The sequence below is a fragment of the Meleagris gallopavo genome, chromosome 4 (assembly GCF_905368555.1).
Source record: "Meleagris gallopavo chromosome 4, MGAL_WU_HG_1.1, whole genome shotgun sequence".
NCBI classification, from domain to species: domain Eukaryota; kingdom Metazoa; phylum Chordata; class Aves; order Galliformes; family Phasianidae; genus Meleagris; species Meleagris gallopavo.
The window spans coordinates 53234332-53254428 of record NC_139407.1 but is presented as its reverse complement, the minus strand read 5'-3'; the positions used below and the strand labels follow the sequence as shown (position 1 = coordinate 53254428).

The window sequence follows — 20097 nt, the reverse complement described above, 5'->3', positions numbered from 1 at the left end:
ACCGCGCATTCCCACAACACACAACTCGCGCGACCGCTCGTTGCGCTCCGCCCCGGAGCAGGAAGCGGCACCTCCGGAAGCCGGCAGCGGAGGGCGGGAGGCGGCGCGGCGGAGGTGCCCTGCGAGCGGGAGGCCGCAGCCATGCCCGCCTTTCGGCAGGTCGGGGAGAAGCAGCTGCCGCAGGAGGTCGTCGTCATGGCGTGGTCACCCAAGAGGGACCTCATCGCTCTGGCCAATAGGGCGGGAGAGGTGAGCGCGGCGCGGGGAGGCGGGCAGCCCGCCGTCCCTGCCGTGGGCCGCGGTGAGGGCTCAGCTGCGCTGCCCGCGGGGCCGGCAGGGAGAACTGACGGCGGGAGCAGCGCGGGCTGCGGCGTAGTTCTGTTCGAGTCGCCGTGCGTACAGGAGCGGCAGCGTTTTATCGAGCTTTCTAACGCTTGTCACTCGCTCCAGTTTTAGTTTTCCACACTGATTCGTGGCATCGTGGAATGATTCAGGTTGCAAGGCAACTTAAAATCCGTCCAGTTCCACAGGGCTCTCCCCCAGCGGCTCGGGCTGCTCGGGTCACATCCAGCCTGGCCTTGAACCCTTCCAGGGGTTGGGCACCCACAGTTTCTCTGGGCAGCCCGAGCCGGTGCCTCAGCACCTCCGAGGAAAACGTTTCTGCCTAAAATCTGACCGAAATCTTCTGTTTTACTTTAAAGCCGTTACCCCTGTCTTATCACTACACTCTTTGAGTCCCTTCCCATCTTTCTGTTGGCCAGTACGGGTCGGTTTTAGTGTGGTTTCCCCAGAGCCTTCTCCAGGCTGAACGTGCAGAGTTCCTTCAGCCTTTCTTCGCAGGAGAGGAGGTGCTCCAGCCCTCTGGTCATCTCTGTGGCCCTGCCCTGGACCTGCTCCAGCAGCTCTGCGCCTTGTGCTTAGGCTCTGTGGGGCTGAGCAGATAGGGATAAGCCTCTCCCTTCTCCCTGCTGCCACCCCTCTGTTAATGCAGCTTGGGATACAATTGGCATTGTGGGCTGCAAGTGCATGCTGGCTCATGTCCAGCTTTTCATCCACTGTCACCCAGATCCTTCTCTGCAGGGGTGCTCTCAAGTTCTTCCAGTCTGTACGCATATCTGGGATTGTTGTGATCCAAGTGCAGCACCCTGCGCTTGGCCTTGTCGAGCTCACTAATGATATTCTCATTGCCTATATCAATGGTATTCTAAAATTTCATAGTCTTTTTCCTTATCAGAACTGCTGCATATGATCATGCATGCTGAAAGACTTCTGCTTTCGGACTGTCTTTGCTGGAGAAGTGTGGGTAGCCCCTCTTGGTTACAAGCTTCTAGATTTATGCAAGGCACAGTTTATTCCTCTGTATTGCTCTACAGTAAACAATGTGGTGGTCTCTTAAACCGTGTAGGAGTGGAATGTCTGCTAGGAGAAGGAGTTATTGAATAATAGTAGGAGTTACTAAAGAATTGTAAGAAATTGCATCTTGAATTGATTTATGATGATTTTAATGGTTTTATTTAGAACACTGTTTTTATTTTTCTGTCTTAAATGCGTCTACTTTGTAGGTTTTACTTCATCGCCTCGCAAACTTTCAACGAGTTTGGAGTTTGCCTCCAAATGAAAATACAGGAAAAGAAGTGACTGCTCTTGCTTGGAGGCCAGATGGCAAAAGTAATGTCAAGTATATGCTATGACATACTGCAAAGCAATCCCACTGGAAGTCAGTGAAGGTTGTGGTGATGATACCTTTTGTCTGGGAAGGAAACTTTAAGTAGTCTGTATTTGAAGAAAAGGATGGGTTAATTATATGTATGTTTATTAAAAATAATTGTGAAAGTTGCATTGTTGAAAGCAATTGCAAGAAATAATTGCAAGGTGAACTTACACCCAAAATACTGCTTTTCAAGGTGTAGCAAAGTTTCCTGTTATTAACTAAGCAGAATATTTTCATATGAAAATAGAATTTACTTAAAGAATAGAGAGTTGTCTGAGCAGGACTGTGTTAGAAGTGCTTGCATTCGATTCAGCATGTAAATACACAATTGTGGGATCGGGCTTTTGACTTAAATACGTCACTTAAAACTATGATGGGACCAACAACCCTCATTCTAATATGCAGGTTTCAAGTGAGAATTGGGAAGTAGTGTAAATGGGCAAAGGGAAAATGCAGTGTAGTGATTGACTATGAAGGTGCATTGTTTTCTAGTTCAGTATAAAGTACAAAGTTTTGCATGTTTGTTATTTATACATTTTACTCATCTTTTTCTAGTTTTGGCTTTTGGCCTTAGTGATACTAAGCGGATTATTCTGTGTGATGTAGAAAAGCCTGAAAGCTTGCACTCCTTCTCAGTGAACTTGTCTATTACTTATATGCATTGGATGGAAGTAACTGCAGAGAGCAGGTGGGTCTGAAAAATAGCAAGTAAAGTATGGGCTATGTAGCACTAATTTATTAATAATGTATGTTCTGCATTTAATAGGAAGTAAAAATAATATTTTGTAATATTTTGTAATTATGTTGTCTTACTACTTTATCTTAACCAAAGGGAAAATTTTAACAGACACTTCTCATGTGCTTCTTTCCAGTGCTGAAATCTTAGTCTTGTGGTTCTTTAGGTTATGCACAATATTTCAGCATTTAAACGTTAACTTGTGCATCCTATCTTCTGATCCAGCTAACTTTGATACCAAGTAATTGTAATAATGTTACCGTGATCATCTGTTTTGTTAGAAAAAGTTTTACAGTTAAATCTTTCTTCATTTATGCTTTCAAGACCTTCAGTTTGGCATTTTTATCTTTTCTCAGCCTTTGATATGGCACCTGAATGTGCTGACACTTCTGCCATGAGAGTGCTTGCATTAGGAAATCAGATTGCTTGCAGAGTCTGTGAGCTCTGTCACAGAATTCTCAGTTGCTGGGGGATGTCGTGGTCCCTTCTTCTGTGGTCTTACAAAAACCTCTGATAGGCAGTCCAAGATAATAACTAAACCATTTATTTAAAAATGAGCGGTGGGGTAAGTCTGGCAGGTATTTCCCACTATGTTTCTCAAAAATGGAAATCTTAAAGTGTCAAGAAAACCACTGTATTATAAGTAACTTTAGTATTCCTCTGATGGGGACAGACATGTAGGGAATCTAACCTCCAGGCACATGTAGAGTGTGCTATTAAGGACTGTAGTTGGCTCTTCTTTGTACTGTAACACATGTCTTTGTAGTGAAGCTTTGCTGAGGTGCAGGTAGGTTAGCTGCAGGGTTGTATAGGTTTTAAAGAGTAAGCCTCCATTGGTGACTTATAATCTTATAATAATAAGATAATGGGCAATTCAGTAGCAAGGTACTGGGCCAGCAAATACAAACTTTACTTGGTGGAAATAACCATAAAGATTATCAGGTTTCTTTTATGAATTTAGTTTTTAGATATATTTAAGATTACTATCTGATATTTGTATCGATGTTATATACATGACATGTTGAGTGTATGCTGGTAACTTCAAAGTCAGTAATTCTCTTTTATTTTTACAGTTTGAGTAGCTAAGACAATGTCATTTCTTTTTCAGCATTCTCACTTCCTTTTACAATACAGAGGATGAGGCAAATCTCATTTTGCCTAAATTACCAACACTACCAAAAAAGTAAGCATTAAACTAGAAAGTCTGGGAGAGCATAAGTTGCTCTAGTTGTTGTTTTTGTTATGTATTCACTTCTCTACTGGTGCTTTGAGTCAGATGCCTGCCTAATTCAACTTCGTTGTTTTTTTTTTCTTTTTCAGTTATAGTACCACTGCAAAAATTTTCAGGTAAAGAACTGACTTTTTTTTTAGTTTCTTTTTAGGGGTTTATGTGTTTTGGTTTTCTTTTTTTAGGGGTTTTCATAGACTCATAGGATGGCCTGGGTTGAAAAGGACCACAATGATCATCCAGTTTCAACCCCCCTGCTATGTGCAGGGTCGCCAACCACCAGACCAGGCTGCCCAGAGCCACATCCAGCCTGGCCTTGAATGCCACCTGGATGGGGCATCCACAACCTCCTTGGGCAGCCTGTTCCAGTGTGTCACCACCCTCTAAGTTTCTTTGTTTGTCTTCTGCTATTGAGACAAAGTACCTAAAAAGCATTTCATATCTTTTATATTTTCAGTGAAGAAAAGTCAGATGAGATTATGAAGCTTCTGGGTGATGTGAGGTAAATTCTGTTTGTGTGTTGTTCTTTTGTTTCTTTATTTTCTTGCTTTAAAATAACAAAGAGGCTTACTTTAAAGTTAGTCATAATCTGTTTTAAGGGTTCTGGAGAAAGAGTGTGAAATGTTTCTTTTTTTCGTATATGAGGATAAAGTTCACGGAATATACTAAAAAAGATTTTAAAGTCTCCATCAGTTTACATCTTTTCTTCTTGGCTTAAAGGGATTGTCAGGCACTTTACGATCAACTGCTGTTGGTGCTGTATCTTTTTTTCCTTGGAAGATTTCTTGAGGCACACTTAAATGCTATCTGGTATGGATTACTTAAGCTGGTTTTGGAGCCACCATGAGTGCTTTATAATAAACATCTCATATTAGGAAACATGAGGAGCACCTGGAGGATGTATAGTCTAGTAGACTGAGACTGGTTTGTGACGCAGCAGGCAATTTCCCTGTGCAAAGTATGATATTTCAAACGTAGACAAAAAGTGAGAGGTCATAGAAAAGCATTTTTTCAAATCATTGTATAGCAAGTTGATTTTAGTAACTGATCAGAACACACGTCTGTTTGTCCCTGATCCTATTTTTTAAACTAGGTTTCTGTCTCTTTTGCTGTTGTCTGTGGCTGTTCTTTGCTGCTGTATCTTTTTTATGTTTTTATTTCTGCTGAGGTTTTACTGAGGAGGCCCACCAAGTGACAGTGACAGACTTACTCGACATGTAATTAGGATAAACACAGGGGAAATGGAATAGTGGCTTTATAAGAATGCTTTGCAGCCTGTACTGGTAGGTGGGCTGGTGCTGTAAACTGTTAGTTTTTTTTCACAGGTCTCCAGTTAGTGAAAAAGGACTTCTGTGCCTAAACTTTGTGTTAATTTTTTTTTTCCTTCATTCAGCAATTTGCTATATGATTTTGTTTCCTGCAGGTGTTAGACCCAGTTCTCATCAATTAAATCCAAGCTACTAATATTTTTCATTTAGTTTTTAAATTTCTTGGATTGTAGACAGCAGCACAGTATTTGTTTTAGTGGTTTTCTAGAGAATCTTTTAGTAAAAGGAACAGAAATTAAATAGTAAGAATTATTTTTGTTTGCATTAAAAACTGACTTCAGATAGTTTAGGAAAAGAAGTTGTCAGTTTATTTTCATGTGCTCATCAGCATGTGCTCTTCTGTTTTTATAGGCTTAATGCTCTTGTCCTTGGTGGTAGCTCAGGGTTTATTGAAATTTATGCTTATGGAATGTTCAAGATTGCTACAGTAACTGAGGTATGTTTATTTCTGTATTTTTTCTCTTCAGTATATACCAAACCTCAGCTAAATTGAATGAAATAATGCATCTGTGGGTTTACATGTAACTGAAACTGGATTGCTGAAATTTTACAGAAAGGAGTAATTATTTCTTTGGATAGAGTTGTGTGGTTATTGCTGGAAAGACATTCCAACTCTAACTGGTGATTTTAACATCTTGTTTGAAAAGAAACTGAACTCATCACTAATCCATGGTAAAAGGGGTAAATTTTTTCTTGAACAAAATTCCCCTTGGTTTTTAAATGTCATTGAACACAGCCTGCTTTGTATATGAATGTAAAACAGCAGTAAATACATATGGAAAATATGTATTCAATATTTCATTAACATTTAAACTGGAATCCTTCAGGTGGCAGGTTCTTGTCGTGGACTCTGTTTATCTAGTGATCTGAAATCACTATCGGTTATTACAGAAATACAAGACTCTCCTGACAGTGAAGCAGAGATAACTTATTTTCAGGCAAGTAAAGTAATTTTACAATGTTCTTTCTTTTAGTTACTCTCACCTAACTTTTATCACCTTCCCGTTATTTGCAGAAAAAACCTGCAAGATTATTTTCAGCCTTTCTGAAATGCACCCTGACTTAGCTTTTGGGTTTATCGCATGGGCTTGCAGTCTCACAGATGAGATAAAATATATTACTTCAAATATAACATTCATTTATTCAACTACAGTTACTCCATTTTTCTTCATTCTGAACACAAAGGTGTAGCAGCTGTTCATTGTCCATTCAATCCAGAACAGTCATCCTTCAAACCATTACTGTTAGAACTCCAAAATTAGAATCATTCTCAAGAGCTTTTATAGATAGATTAAAATACTAATTGCCCTGTTTTCTTTTTAAAATCAACTTAAAGAAGAAAACGAGAAATAGTTTCTCTGTGGGTCCTCTCATCTGTGTTTTTATTTCAATAACCCTGAACTGTTTAAAAAACAAATGATCTGTTAACTGTTCTGTTTGTTATAGCTGGACACCAGTCTATTATCAAGTTATTTACCTGAGGTAACTCGAATGGCCCGGAAGTTTACTCACATTTCAACACTGTTACAGGTATGGTTTCATTATCACATCTTAATATCTCAAGTCCTAGGGCCTTCTATATTCTTACAGGAAGTAACGTTTTTCTAGTAGGAAACTTCTGTTGGTTTTAAGTAAATGCAGAGCTCTAGCTTGAAAAGTTGATTAGAAATTTCATATGATATCTGTTATATATATCTTCCCTTTGTGTTACAACATCCAGTTATTTAATATGTATTGAAGGAGAAAAAAGGGAGTAAGGCTGATTTCAGTGTCTGTATTGCAGTATATAAACTTGTCATTGACGTGCATGTGTGAAGCATGGGAAGAAATATTGATGCAGATGGACTCACGGCTCACAAAATTTGTACAGGTATTGTAGTACGAACTGCTCTTTTGGGAAACTGTTTCTGTAGTAGGTCTGCTGTTCATGTTAATTACACAGTACATTATCTTAGTGCTGTTTATTTAAGGCCTCCAGAAAACAGTCAGTTCAGAGGCAAACTGCTGTGATGCTGCAGATATCTGAGTACAGTCAAGTGTGATTGCATTGTGATACTCCTTTATTTTGTTTATTCCTTGTTATTTAAAAGTGAAATTTTTCAGCTTGCACAGCTATTGAACAGTTGCTTTCTGTTTAAGGTTCTGTTCTTTCTACTTCAGTCGCTGATAAACTGTCTACTGTAAATGTTGAGCAGCAGCCCATCAACATTTGCAGCTTAACTCAATGGAGCATATGTATCAGATAACATATTTGCATGTATTTTCTGTGCATGGCTGGCAGTTAATTGAATCAAGTAATTAATGTATTTATTTTTAACATAGATTCTTGATGATGGAAACTGCTTAGAATTTTTACTGAGTATTACAACTGAAAATAATTGAAACTACTGAACTTGAATCATTGAATTGAATTGAATTTCAAAAGATCCGTAGTCTGATTTCAGCATTCAAGAGTAAGGGTGGGTTTTATAATGTACTTTATTTGAGGTATCTGTGACGTTATTTGGTAGGCTGAATGTAATCTCTTTACCAATCTATTTCAATCATTTTGGCTGACAGGAAAAGAATACAACCACTTCTGTTCAGGATGAGTTTATGCAGCTGTTGTTATGGGGCAAAGCAAGGTAGCTACTGTTGTTTTATCTGAGTATGCATTTGCATTTGATACTAAAATACAAAATGAAAGCATATTTGGTTTTCTCTTCCCTGCCCCTTTTTAGTTTGGAACTGCAGGCATTATTAATGAACCAACTGACAGTAAAGGTATGTTAATATTATTTAACATCTCAGAACTATACGTTTGAGTATCTTTTAATAGCTGTTCAGTTACATTAAGGAAACATTATTATATGTTTATATGTCTTTTTTAACAGGGCTTAAAAAAGCTCGGTCAGTCCATAGAGTCCTCCTATTCCAGTATACAAAAACTGGTTATAAGTCACTTGCAGAGGTACGTCACAAAATGTCCAATAAATTTTAGATTAAGTGGCATATTATGTACTTTGCTAAAAGCTGGGGAGCAGTATCAGTGGTTCTTTATATATAGATTTTTTGTATGATATGTGGTAATACACCATGTACTGATTTACTCGTGGGTGATGGAGAGCTCGTGTTTTGAGCAGTCTCCATGGCATATAAGCTGAATATCACTGCTTGGTGTTTTTATAGGAAATGTTCCCCAAAGAACTGTGTGGTGGTTAAAATTATAAAGACAATGTTTGCTTTTCTGCAAATACTTTCTTAGCTCTTACACTCCAGGTGATTTTATGAAGTTCTCCACTTTGCCCATTACAAGATAAAAATTTGGTGCACAGTGAAGCAGTTATCAAACCGTGGCTAAAAGATTGGTTCTTTGCTTTACTTTCCTAGTGGCTCAGAAGCACTCTTATACTACTTAAGTGAGTTGAAAGGAATGGCTTTATGGAAACAAAAATACGAGTCTCTTGGATTAGATGCATCTGGGATTGAAGGTACAGTAGTGTGTCCTACTTAACCACACTTACTTCACTTCCGTAAGCATAATATCAGTGGCTTGCTCTCTTCACAGAGGCTACTACTGCTGTCGGTTCTTTCATCCTAAAAGCAAATGAGCTGCTTCAGTAAGTATAAAGTCTGAAGAATTTTAATAACTTGGGTATTGAGAAAGCATGCGGCTTGGAAGTAGAGAAAGCTGGCACGGTATGGCTCCTCTGTTGGTCATGAGCTCTTGTCTTGCTGCATCTCATAGGCTTGTATGCCAACAAGAGTCTTACAGGGAGGGGTGCATTTGGCATTTTTAAGAAGTCGATAATACTTAAGTATCTGTCTGTAACAGATACAGAACTTAAACCTGCACCAGCTTGTGACATCTGGTAATTTGTTGTTATTGATTGTTTCTTCTGCAGAGTTATTGACAGTAGTATGAAAAACTTCAAAGCATTTTTTCGATGGCTGTACGTTGGTAAGCTTGATGATGTAGTAAATATTTGGTATCTGTTTTGTAAATACCAAAATGCCAGCAATTAATTATGCCAGTCTTAGCTATATCCACCTGTTTATTACTACAACCACAGATATTAATTTAGTAAAGGATAAGTAAAGCTTGATTTCAGTCCCAATTCATAATTGTTCTTTTCAGACTCTTTAGCTTCTGACAAATTAGTCCTTCCTATATTATCAGTCATATTGGTGTCATACGTACATACATACATACAGTGTCATTATATAGCAGTGAAAAATTGGGAATATTAAGAAAAAAATAAACATTAGTATCTTTTTTTTTTCTCATCAGCTATGTTGAGGATGTCAGAAGATCATGTGCTTCCAGAACTGAACAAGGTAGTAATAACATTTTCTCAATAATGGTGGTATATTTTGTTTTCTGCTTTACTTATAGAGTAAGATTAAAAATGTATTTTTTGTTCCAAAACTTAAAAGATGTGCCTGTGACGTTTCTTTGTGAAAGTTGATGCCTGCACATTCACACTCACACATTAATGTACTGTCTTGCATATATAACTTTTACTGTTTCCTTTTAATAGTGCAGCATATATGACCCTAGTCCTCTCTGAAATACGTGTATGGTGACTCTTTACGTGCCCTAAATGATGAAATTAACAGGAATCAGATTTTAACATCTTTACCTGAGAGAAGAAATAGATAACACCTGCATCTGATCTGCAGTCACCACCACAATCAGCTGATGTGCTTTAGGGCAGATGGAGACATCCAAAGGGAAGTAGGCTGCAGGAACGAACTGACAGGGACCTCGAGTTTCAACAAGAACAAAAACAAAATTACTCCCAGGGAAGAATTTGCAGCAGCACAGCCCTGGTTAGCTAGGGAGGAGGTCAACCTGTGGATGTTGGTGGAAGCAAGCTGGGCGTGAGCTAGCTGTGAGCTCTGGCAACAAAGGGCAGCATAGAGGAACCAGGGTTGTTCTAACAGGTTTATGGCCAAGAGAAATGATAACCTTCCTTACTTAGGACTAGTCAGATCATTTTTGGAATACCTTCTCCAGTTTGAGGCCCTTCTGTACGAGACAAATGTGAATAAACTGGTGAGATTTCAGCAGAGGGCCTACAATTTGGCAAAGGGCTTCAGTACTTGTCCTGTGAGCAACAATGAATTGGCCTTGTTCAGCCTATAGAACATTCATTCTGTGTTCATTTAGGTGTAATTCTCAAACTTTGTTTCCCCTTGCTCCATTTTTTTGTTTGTTTTTTGTTTCAGATGACTCAAAAAGATATCACGTTTGTTGCGGATTTTCTTACTGAGCACTTCAATGAGGTAAGTAATCCTAATTTATCGAGTACAGCAGTGGTACTTGATTACTGTGTTTTTGCTGCTAGCAATTGAATAGAACAATTTTAAGTAAAATAATTCCATCATCTTTTTGTGCCTTATTTCTTAATCACTTTGGGTTTCAATTTTGATTTTGTTTGAATTTTTTTTTTTTTTTCAGGCACCAGAACTTTACAATCGCAAAGGAAAATACTTCAATGTGGAGAGAGTTGGCCAGGTAAAGAACTAGAGAATACCTGGAAGGAGGGAATAAGAGAGAAAATCATTAGATGAAAAAGCTTTTAAAGTTGTGCCCATTTTTCTTCTCTGTTCCTTCTGCTATGTGTTGTGCATTCCAGTCACAGTAAGAAGAGGTTACTGTCAATATTTTCTTTGTTATTAGAAAAAGAAAAAAATTAGAACATTTTATAGTTTTTCCTTACATATGCAGTATTGTAGAAAAAGGGTGAAATCTCTTTGCAGCCAGAAGTAGTAGTGTAAAATTAAAAATCTGCTCACTGTCTTTATGTTGTTAGTCACTGGATTTCTAAATGTTTGTGTACAAGTATTGTTTGAAAATCAGTTCCACATGGAAGTGGTACTGTATAATATTAAACAATAGTTGATTTTTTATTTATTTCTAGGAGGAGTGAAATATTATATTTTAAATCTAGACATGTTATATTTAGAAGGAATGTTTAACTTGTGAGAGACAGGTGGGACTTGGACTAGATAATCTCCAGAAGTTCATTCCAATCCTTACAATTCTGTGATTATGTATTGTTGCAAGTGAATTCTAATATTGCTTGTTTTTAATTTGCAGACTTACAAATGTCTGTTTCTTTTCTAGTACTTGAAAGATGAAGACGAAGACCTTGTATCACCACCTAATACAGAAGGAAACCAGTGGTTTCACTTTCTTAAAAATAGTACTCATGTTAAAGGTAATGTGTGCTTGAGTAAAACAGTGAATCTAAGATATGTGGAGTACTCAACATAAGAGTAATCCTTTTCTTTTTTGTGCTTAGGAGTTAGTGTCATGATGCTCATCTGGGTGGAATAAAATAAATGGCCCTTAACTTCTCCTCTGAACCATGTGCTCTAGGCCTGTGAGCAGCTTACTGGCCCACTCTCACTCCACTGTCACTTCAGTAGCAGTATAGTCTATTTTTTTATAGAGTTACAAGCATATTTTTTTTTAATGAGCTTTATCTGTTTGCAGAAAGTCCGCTTTTGTTTCCCTACTATCCTGAGAAATCACTGCATTTTGTCAAAAGGCAAATGGAAGAGGTCATTGATCAGTGTTTACAGAAGCCAGCTGTAAGTTCAATTTATATAAATTACAACTTTCTTCTTGATGGTAGTCATGCTTAGCAAGGCCAGAAATTTTAATTTCTACCTTTGAGTACCTACAATGTAGCTGGCAGCATGCATTCCAGCTTAACCACTGCTGAGTTACTTAAACTCAAGGGAGGATTTTTTTGTTTTGTGTTTTCTGTGCATTCTGTTTACCTTGTGCATTGATGAGAGCTATTTTAACATTAAGTAACTCGATATACAAATTACAGATTAGATAGCTGATCAGTTGACAATACATTAGTCTGTATCTTCTGAAAAAATATGAAATAGGTGCATTAAGTGACAATGTTTGTATTAGAGATGGTTATTTCAGAATAAATGTTTGTGGGTTTTCTTTCAAACACACTTGGGTTTTATTCTTTTTATGTATTTATTGATTTAGTTTTCTTAAGAAGGGACATATCATGGGTGACTTGCTTTTTCTTTGCTCTTTTTATTATATTTGTTAGGATGTGATTGGAAAGTCAGTGCATCAAGCATTCTGTGTCTCTCTCTACAAAACTTCCAGAAGGTATGTTTTTAACATTATTTCTGAAGTTCAGTTGCACCAAATTGTAATAGTATTTTGTACACTCGTTTTGTTTTTCCTTTTCAGTGAAGATTCCTCACCTCAGTTATTTAAACTACCATTTCTGTAAGTATGCTGTTACTTCTTGTTGTATGTCATTCACCTGTTCTTAAAATATGGTTTAACTTTTCGCTTCCTGTTTCCTCACCTAACATGACAGGTGGAATGACAAAACATCCAACATACATTATGTTCTCTTTACCATATTAGAAAGTTCTATTTCTAAAATACACATTTTGAGGAGACATACAGATACTTCCAGGTAAGAAAAAGAGGGGGAAGGGGAATGGTTTGTGAGACTTATCGTATGTATAGAGACAGTTACAACTTGAATTTTTTCTGCAAAAAGAGAGATTGAAGGACTATGAGCACAGGGTACTTCTAGGGTACTAGAGAAGGAATTTGTATTTTATTAAACTCAGAAAATCTGATCAAAACATCCAGGATGTTTGTAGGCTCAGGAGAAAAAAGTCAGGTTCCCTTCGTTTTGCTTCTCACGGAATTACTCTTTGTGAACTAAGAAAACCTGTAGAGAAATCAGGCTTACAATATTGATTTGTCTTGCTGAAAATACTGTTAACTCCTTATAGCCTGTGATTTAAAACACTAGGGAAAAATGGGGTGGGTGGACAGCTAGATTCAACAAATTCATCTCTTTGGGATATCATTTTTGTACTTTCGGGAATTTCTCTACCTAAGGTACAGTGCACTGACATGACCTGGGTATGGAAAACAACAAAAACTTCAACATAAAATAGTGATTTTTATAATGTATGTTGTTTAATTTGAGGAGATGATGAGCTATGACAAGGAGAGAGTTTTTAGAACATTTTTACTGCTGAAGGGAACATGTGATGGAAATACTTTCTGTGTTTTCGGTTGAGAACTTCTGAAGACAAAATTGTAGCCTTGTGATGTAGTTTCTATTGTATTTCCTTTCTCACTGATATCTTCACAGAATCATAGAATGGCCTGGGTTGAAAAGGACCACAATGGTTATCTAGTTTCAACTCCCCTGCTACATGTAGGGTCACCAACCACCAGACCAGGCTGCCCAGAGCCACATCCAGCCTGGCCTTTAATGCCTCCAGGGATGGGGCTTCCTCAGCTTCCTTGGGCAACCTGTTCCAGTGAATCACCATCCTCTATGTGAAAAATTTCCTCATAATTCTTAGGAAGTATTAACTCATTTTCTGTAGATGCAAGTAATAAGTAACTTAATGGACTTGAAACTAGAACAATTGGGCTGAGAGTTCAATGAAGAACTGTATTCCACAACCCAGAAGGACTTTCCCTTTTGGCTCCTTTAGTCACATTTTGCTTGAGAGTCAAGAGAAATCAAAAGGTTTCCATCCACTTGTTACATCATCTGGGGATGTAGTCATGTACTTTGTAAAGCAGATGGGCTTACACCGTTTTGTACTGCAGTTGCCCTTTGAGATTTTGGATTTTCTATAGATGGAAAAAAAATGTCACCAAGATAATGATCTCTGTCCTTTAGGTCTATTGGTAACGGAATTGTTGCAGTAGAGTTTGGAAACTTCTTGAACAACAGTGTAAATGAGAGCTCAGACTCCAGGTCAGTATGTTTAGTTGATTCTTCTTCCAGGGATGCAGATTGTGAAATCAAAGATCATGTTTTTGAGTGTTCGTTTTACTTGAAGTTAACTTCTCTAGCATTATGATTTGGCTTTTATATTCCAAATTAGCACTTCAAATGCTGCAGTAGCTTGTAGTTCCCAAGTGAGTTGAGCCATAAGACATGGTATAGGCGCGTGAAAGTGTAGGATTGTGAGAATCTTATCACAGAGCCATTTAGGCTTGAAAAGACCTTCAGTATCACAAAGTCCAATCATCAAGCGGACATACCGAATCCCATCACTAAAACCTGTCCCTTATTGCCATGACTGCACATCTCCTAAACTATCACATGATACAGACTCCACCACTTCACCATTGCAATGCTTCACCACTCTCTCCATGAAGAAATTCTTCCCAGTGTCCACTTTAATCTCCCTGGTGCAGCTTGAGACTATTGAGTTATTTTGCATTTAAGGTCAAGTAAGCATTATAGTTTTCTAATCAAAAAGTTGAATCTTGGTACATGTGTAGAGTTAGTTGGAAACAACTTTTTCTTAAATCTGTAATCTTGAAATAAGATAGAAAGAGACCTTACATTCCTGAAGGAAGGAATCTCAGAAGTCATGGCAGAGTAAGTTCACGCTTTTAATTTAGAAAGGCCCGATGTGGTACTGATGGCCCTCACCATCACCGACTGTTCCTAATTTTCCTTGATATTTGTGTTAACTGCTTTTTACATTTCAACTGAAATGGAAAGAAATAAGATTTTTATTAAGTTTTGTTCTTCAGTGTCATTTATGTTACAGGAGTTTTTTAGCAGTCCTAGAGTGTCTTAGTTGCACAACTGACCTTTTCATTGTTTACAGTAAAGCTCGCTGTTAACTATTGAATACTACTTAACTCGAATGCTGTGCAGCATAAAAATATTTTTCTTCTATGATCTCTTTTATTCCTTGTTGCTTCCTAATGTATAGGTACTGTTTTATTTCCTATAGGTGCTACAGTTGTTTAGATGCACATTTTTATGATGATGAAACTGTAACTGTAGTTCTGAAGGAGAGTGTGGAACAAGAGGGGAAGGAGAGAATCTTGGCCCAGCTGCCTTTATCTTCAGTATACACAAATGAGGATCAAGAAGTGGAATTCATCTGGGATTCTACTAAAAGGTGGGAACAGGCAATATTAAAAACAAGTTCAAACCAGTCTTGGCCACTGTAATAGGGAATTGCATACAGCTCTTGTAAGTGGTAGTAAAGAGATACATTGATCAAAGGTCACAGAGGTCACTTCTGTGTAAGTGTAGACATTGCCTCCAGAACTTTGTTCTTGGAGAGGAGGGATTTGAAGGAATGTCAACATCATCTTTCTGCCATAGCTGTTACCTGGGACAAGACAGGAATCATACAACTCCATTCCGTCCTGTTGTAATCGTTTGCAGCACTTGAAACATGCTGTGTCTGCACAGTTTTATTCTCTCTTCTAAAGTATCTGCAGTATATGGAATTATGATTTTAAATGCTTGTCTACTTGTTGCACATGGTATAATAAAATCTAGACACACACACAAAAAAACCCAAACCTGGGACTGACTGGGATTTATGTTTTTGTTTTAGTACTGAAATTTTCTTACGTTTTGTGCATCTCTTCTTGCAGATTGGCCGAGCAAAGTGATGAGATAACAACACGTACTGTCGTCTTGGACAACCAGTGGAGAGTGCTGGAGAATATGAAAGCTCAGTATGTTGCTGTAAACGGTATTAGAAAAGTTTCCTGTGTGGTAAGTACATATCTGTGAATAAGTCGGGGTGGGGGAAAGGAGGGGGGGAAGGAAATGTTATATAGCTAGAGAGAAGGATAGTCTGTAAACCTCTTAAAGTCAACAGAAATAAAAGTCTTGATTATCATCATTTCATTTCTTATAAATTAATTATTTTCTCAGAATCTATTATCAATTTGTCAGAATACAGTCATGCCTGTCTCTTACATAACCTGGAAAAAATTTAATAGCAATTAATAGATAGACTTGTTTTACTTTATAGTCTGCAGAGCAATAAAACAATTGCTAATTTCCATGGTACCTTCATTTCAAAGATAAAGGCTATTTTCAGAGCTATTGGGCAATACATAAATTGGTATCTGTGTTCTTTTTTTAATTATTAATCAAGACTTCTTATTGTTTCCATAGCTAAGTTCAAATCTTCGTCATGTGAGAGTGTTTGAGATGGATGTAGAGGATGATGGAGAAGTTGAAGAAGAGGAGGAAGAAGAAACAACTCAGATTGCAGCTGGGGAACCTGAAGAGCTGAATCACTCTGTGGATAACCAAGATAATGTCTGTGGTGCATCAGCTGAAGAACTACCTGATGAAACTGAAGAAAATGAATCAAACCTGGGTCTTTGACACACGTTTTCCCTACTAAAGGGAAAAGACTGAAATCTAACTTCTGGTTACTGAAATGATGTTTCCCATACATAGTCTGCAGCGTTAACATGTTGTGTGTTCTGTGTTACTTCTTAACAAAGACCAACTATGTTCTAAAATATACAAGCTTGACTTTTTTTTCTTGGCACAGTGATTTGGTAGGAACTGTTTCTTGGAGAGGTTTTCTATTTGCAGTTTTTTGTAGGTGGAGGAAAAATACTAACGGAAGTTTTTATGCTTAACCTAATCAGTCCTGAATACTGTTCTGAAGATAAAATGAGCATGTATGTGGAAACAACGAAACCCTAATTTTTGAAGACGAAAACTTGTTAGACTTCGTGTTCTACTAAGGGGTACAGAAACTTTAAGTGTGTGTACAGAGAACAACAGGCTTGCAGATCAGCATAAAAATAGCTGGACACGAAAAGTTAGCAACTGTTACTTAAATACTTCTAAAAAGCTATTTGATAAAAATCTGTGTCCTCAGTAATACAGTATTTGTTCAGTCTGTGCAGTTCTTTAGTTCTGAGTACAATGTATGTGTTTTGTCAGAAACCTCAGCCTGCCTAGTTTGTGTAAAATTGCTCCTGTATTTTTCCTCCTGCTGGTTTGTTTGTTTGTTTGTTTTTGTAACAAGAAGTTAAAAGAGAATTTTTTTTTAATTTGATGTGGCATTGTGTGTCTTATACATGCTTCAGCAGGAATATGTTGCTTGCTAATTTATATATTGTTGTAGGAGTGGTGTGGTGCAAGCGCTGAAAGGTGGAGATGGAGTCTGGAAATCTAACATCTTGTTGCCTAGTAGCTGGCTTGAGCCCTTAACTGTACCATCTCTTTTAATGAACAGTGCTACTAAATGCACAATCTTCCTTTTGGAACAGCATGTGTATTTTTTATTTCTAAAAAGATCCAGGTCTTATACATGTGCTCCGTTCTGTATTTCAGAAACAAATCAATCTTCTCAAACTGCTGTTTGGCACTGCAAAAATCAAGTGTTAGACTCATCCTCTTGTTTTGAAATATGCCATTTTTAAGTCACTTTTTTTTTGGAGCGTACTTTTTGAGGCTTTTAGTTTGTTTGAGAGACTTGTTTGTAACTGTCCTAGAAAGCTGCTGGCTGTTCAGGGCTCTCATATAACAAATGGTTGAAGGCACAAGGAAGGTGTGGAACAGGAGGGGCAGGAATGCCTATTCAGGTGTGCCATGCATTTTCCACGTAGATCAGTTATTCTTGATGAGAAATTGCTGAACCAATTCAAGTCAAGCTTGGCCTTAAAGTTCTGGAAATTTTTGCCTTTGAATTTGCTTTAAGAATTGTCACGCTGGAGTGCTTGGAAACAATTGTTTTGCTGTGTTTTCTGCTAAGTAGCTTTGGTCTACCAGCATATGAAAATGTGATCTGCCCTGCCCACAGTTGTTTCTAAATTTGTGTTAATAATAGCTGTGTCCTATTTCACAGGGATGTGTTCTTTAGAAATCTCTCTGGACTTATTCTGTGGGCCATTCTAGTCTAGTCTCGGATATACTTGAGTGAATGATAACTTTGTTTCTGGCTTGAAAAAGTACATACACACTTTCTGCTTTTACCAGCAGTGTGGTACAAATGTACTAGTTTAAGTCAGTGCTTCTGAATGTTTTGCTGTTTCCTTCGGTCAAACTTTGTCTTAATTTTGCTATCTTATTTCTATAATAGTAAATGCATCAGCAATGTGCTTATGCATCTTTCTTTTCAAAGGGAAACATTTGGTCTCGTTCTTGAGGATTTTGGTGGTGTCTGGACCTGGTGAGACTCGCTTGTCACTTTTCTTCATCTTTTTTTTTTAATGCTAACTGAATGGTCTTTCAGCCTTTTTCTGCTGCAAATGAGTTCTCATTGTGTCTTCATAGTATTGTAGTATATATGTATTCTCTGCCGTGGCCCATAGTCTGCTCTTTGTAATACTAATCTTTAGATCCATTAAGAGTCAGCTACTGCTGCTGCTTTTCTTAAGTCTGCTTCTTTTACACGCGTAGTGTTTTTAACTATTTTGAAGATTTCTTTCATCTTCTATTTTTCTGCCATTCGGCTTTTGTAGTCCCCCTTCTGGCCCTTTGGTCTGTGCCTTTTCTGCCTGATCTCTGCCTGATGTGCAACTTTCTGCATTGCCAAGTTTCTCTTACACTCTCAGCAGTTTGTGCTGCTTTGCTTCACAATCCGTGCATGCCATGATCTGTTTGTGGCACTGTTGCCTCCCACTTCCGTGGATTTGATTGCTCAGTCACATCTGGCTTCATATGTGACCACTTGAGCTGTTCACACAGATAGGAATTACGTAGAGAAATACTGAACATATAGGCGTGATTTAGTTAACTAATTCTTTTATGCAGCCAAGGAAAGAGAGTGTATTTCTGTAGCATTATCTGCACTTGTTCCTATAGTTTCTTATTTTGAAAAAACAAGGGTTTTGCTTGTTTAAGACAGTATGTAAGCTTCAAGAAAGTGGAAAAGCCATGTAGGTAAGCTCTTAAGTTCTACAGTAAGTTTTGTAGTCAGAGTTGGCTCATGTGTTGTTGCATTCTGCAGTAATAGGTAAGGATTCTCTTGCTACCTTAAATGAGCAATTGCTTTTGCAGCTGACTCTCATTTCTTGCTTCGGGTGCTTTAGGTGAAAAGCCAGCTTAACTTGTGTCATGAAGCAAAGTCACAAGGTCTAAACAGTCTAAGAATGATATTTTGGAGAGGGGAAGAAAGACTTGAGCAATTCATTCATAAGGAGATGCATATGAATGAGCAGAGCGTTTGAATTTTCATATTATGAGCTTCAAGAAAGGAGATGCAAAGTGACATAATGATCTCTAAGGAGAATGCTGCCATGGAAGAAGGGGAAAAAAGCAAAAACAAAAACAAAAACAAAAAAACAAAACAAAAATACCACTACAAAACTGTGGAAGAAAAAGAAATGAAATGCCACTTGTAGGTGAATAAAGTGCATTCAGCTGTACCTTCAGGTTGAATAATAGAGCTGCTAGCAAATCAGTTAGTAAACGATTGGTGCCAGCAAAGCCCAGGGTTGAAGTTACAATGGGATATAAATATGTGGGTGTTCTGGCATTCTTCCCCCAGGGGGTATTATACAGCTACTGCTTCTACCTGGCGGTCTTACAACTCTGCAAATGATGTAATCATGCTTGCTACCGTGAATCAGAAGACCTTGGGTGGTTTTTTTGTTTGTTTGTTTTTGTTTTTGCAGTTCCCACAATTAACTTAGTAGATAAAGAATCCTATCAGTTTTCCTTCTTTCATATCTCACTAAGAACCCTACCTCCTAGGGTGAGTCTATCCTAGCAAAAAGAAAAAAGAAAAAAAAAAACAAAACAAAACTACTTAGGACTACTGTAGGAAGTATGAGACCCTATTTTAAGTCTGCAGTGCTCTTGTGTGTTGGGTCAAGTGTTGGAGTTCTTTTAGTACATCACTGAGTCTGTTCTGCCTTGAACAAGCTAATTTGCTTGGCTGGAAAATCTTTGATTTTCTGCAGCCTGGAGAGCTGCCCACATGAGAAGGTGAGAGGTACAAGGTATTCCCTGAACCGACCAGTAAAGCATCACAATACCAAAAATAAAAAGCCCACTTTACCTTTCTTCAGCGATTCTTTTACAGATTTAGAGCCACATCTGTTTTGCCCTGTGTCTCTCTTAAATGAGTCACTACAATAGCCTGATTTTGCTCTTTTCGGTTGCCAAGAGAGTTCATGTATAAATTCTGTTATGAAGATGAACGCTTGCCCTGAGGTGCAATGAAAATCGTTCTCTTAAACAACCACCACTGATAAGAATCGGAGGGGCAAAGGTAAGGAATTTGTTCATCTGGTCACATATTTATTTTAGACTGTTGAAGTAACCTACGGTTTCCTGAGGATAGC

The 20097-nt window shown here is 37.9% G+C and overlaps 1 protein-coding gene across 2 annotated transcripts; it reads left to right on the top strand.

Moving 5' to 3' along the window:
• The first annotated feature begins 17 nt into the window (after positions 1-17).
• On the top strand, positions 18-16862 carry ANAPC4 (anaphase promoting complex subunit 4). Of its 2 annotated transcripts, none has more exons than XM_010710324.3 (28): positions 18-249; positions 1563-1668; positions 2267-2399; positions 3556-3630; positions 3768-3794; positions 4133-4177; positions 5355-5439; positions 5831-5941; positions 6450-6533; positions 6787-6873; positions 7563-7627; positions 7724-7766; positions 7877-7953; positions 8373-8473; positions 8551-8602; positions 8888-8943; positions 9274-9320; positions 10215-10271; positions 10447-10503; positions 11116-11209; positions 11488-11585; positions 12074-12135; positions 12220-12258; positions 12353-12454; positions 13694-13771; positions 14769-14939; positions 15427-15550; positions 15959-16862. In XM_010710324.3, the coding sequence occupies exons 1-28, from the start codon at positions 142-144 to the stop codon at positions 16172-16174; spliced, it is 2400 nt and encodes a 799-aa protein (XP_010708626.3). In that variant the 5' UTR covers positions 18-141; the 3' UTR covers positions 16175-16862. The 2 variants fall into 2 exon arrangements, with proteins under 2 accessions (XP_010708626.3, XP_085079486.1); XM_085223360.1 differs by having other exon boundaries at positions 233-249; positions 1563-1727.
• The last annotated feature ends 3235 nt before the right edge of the window (positions 16863-20097 follow it).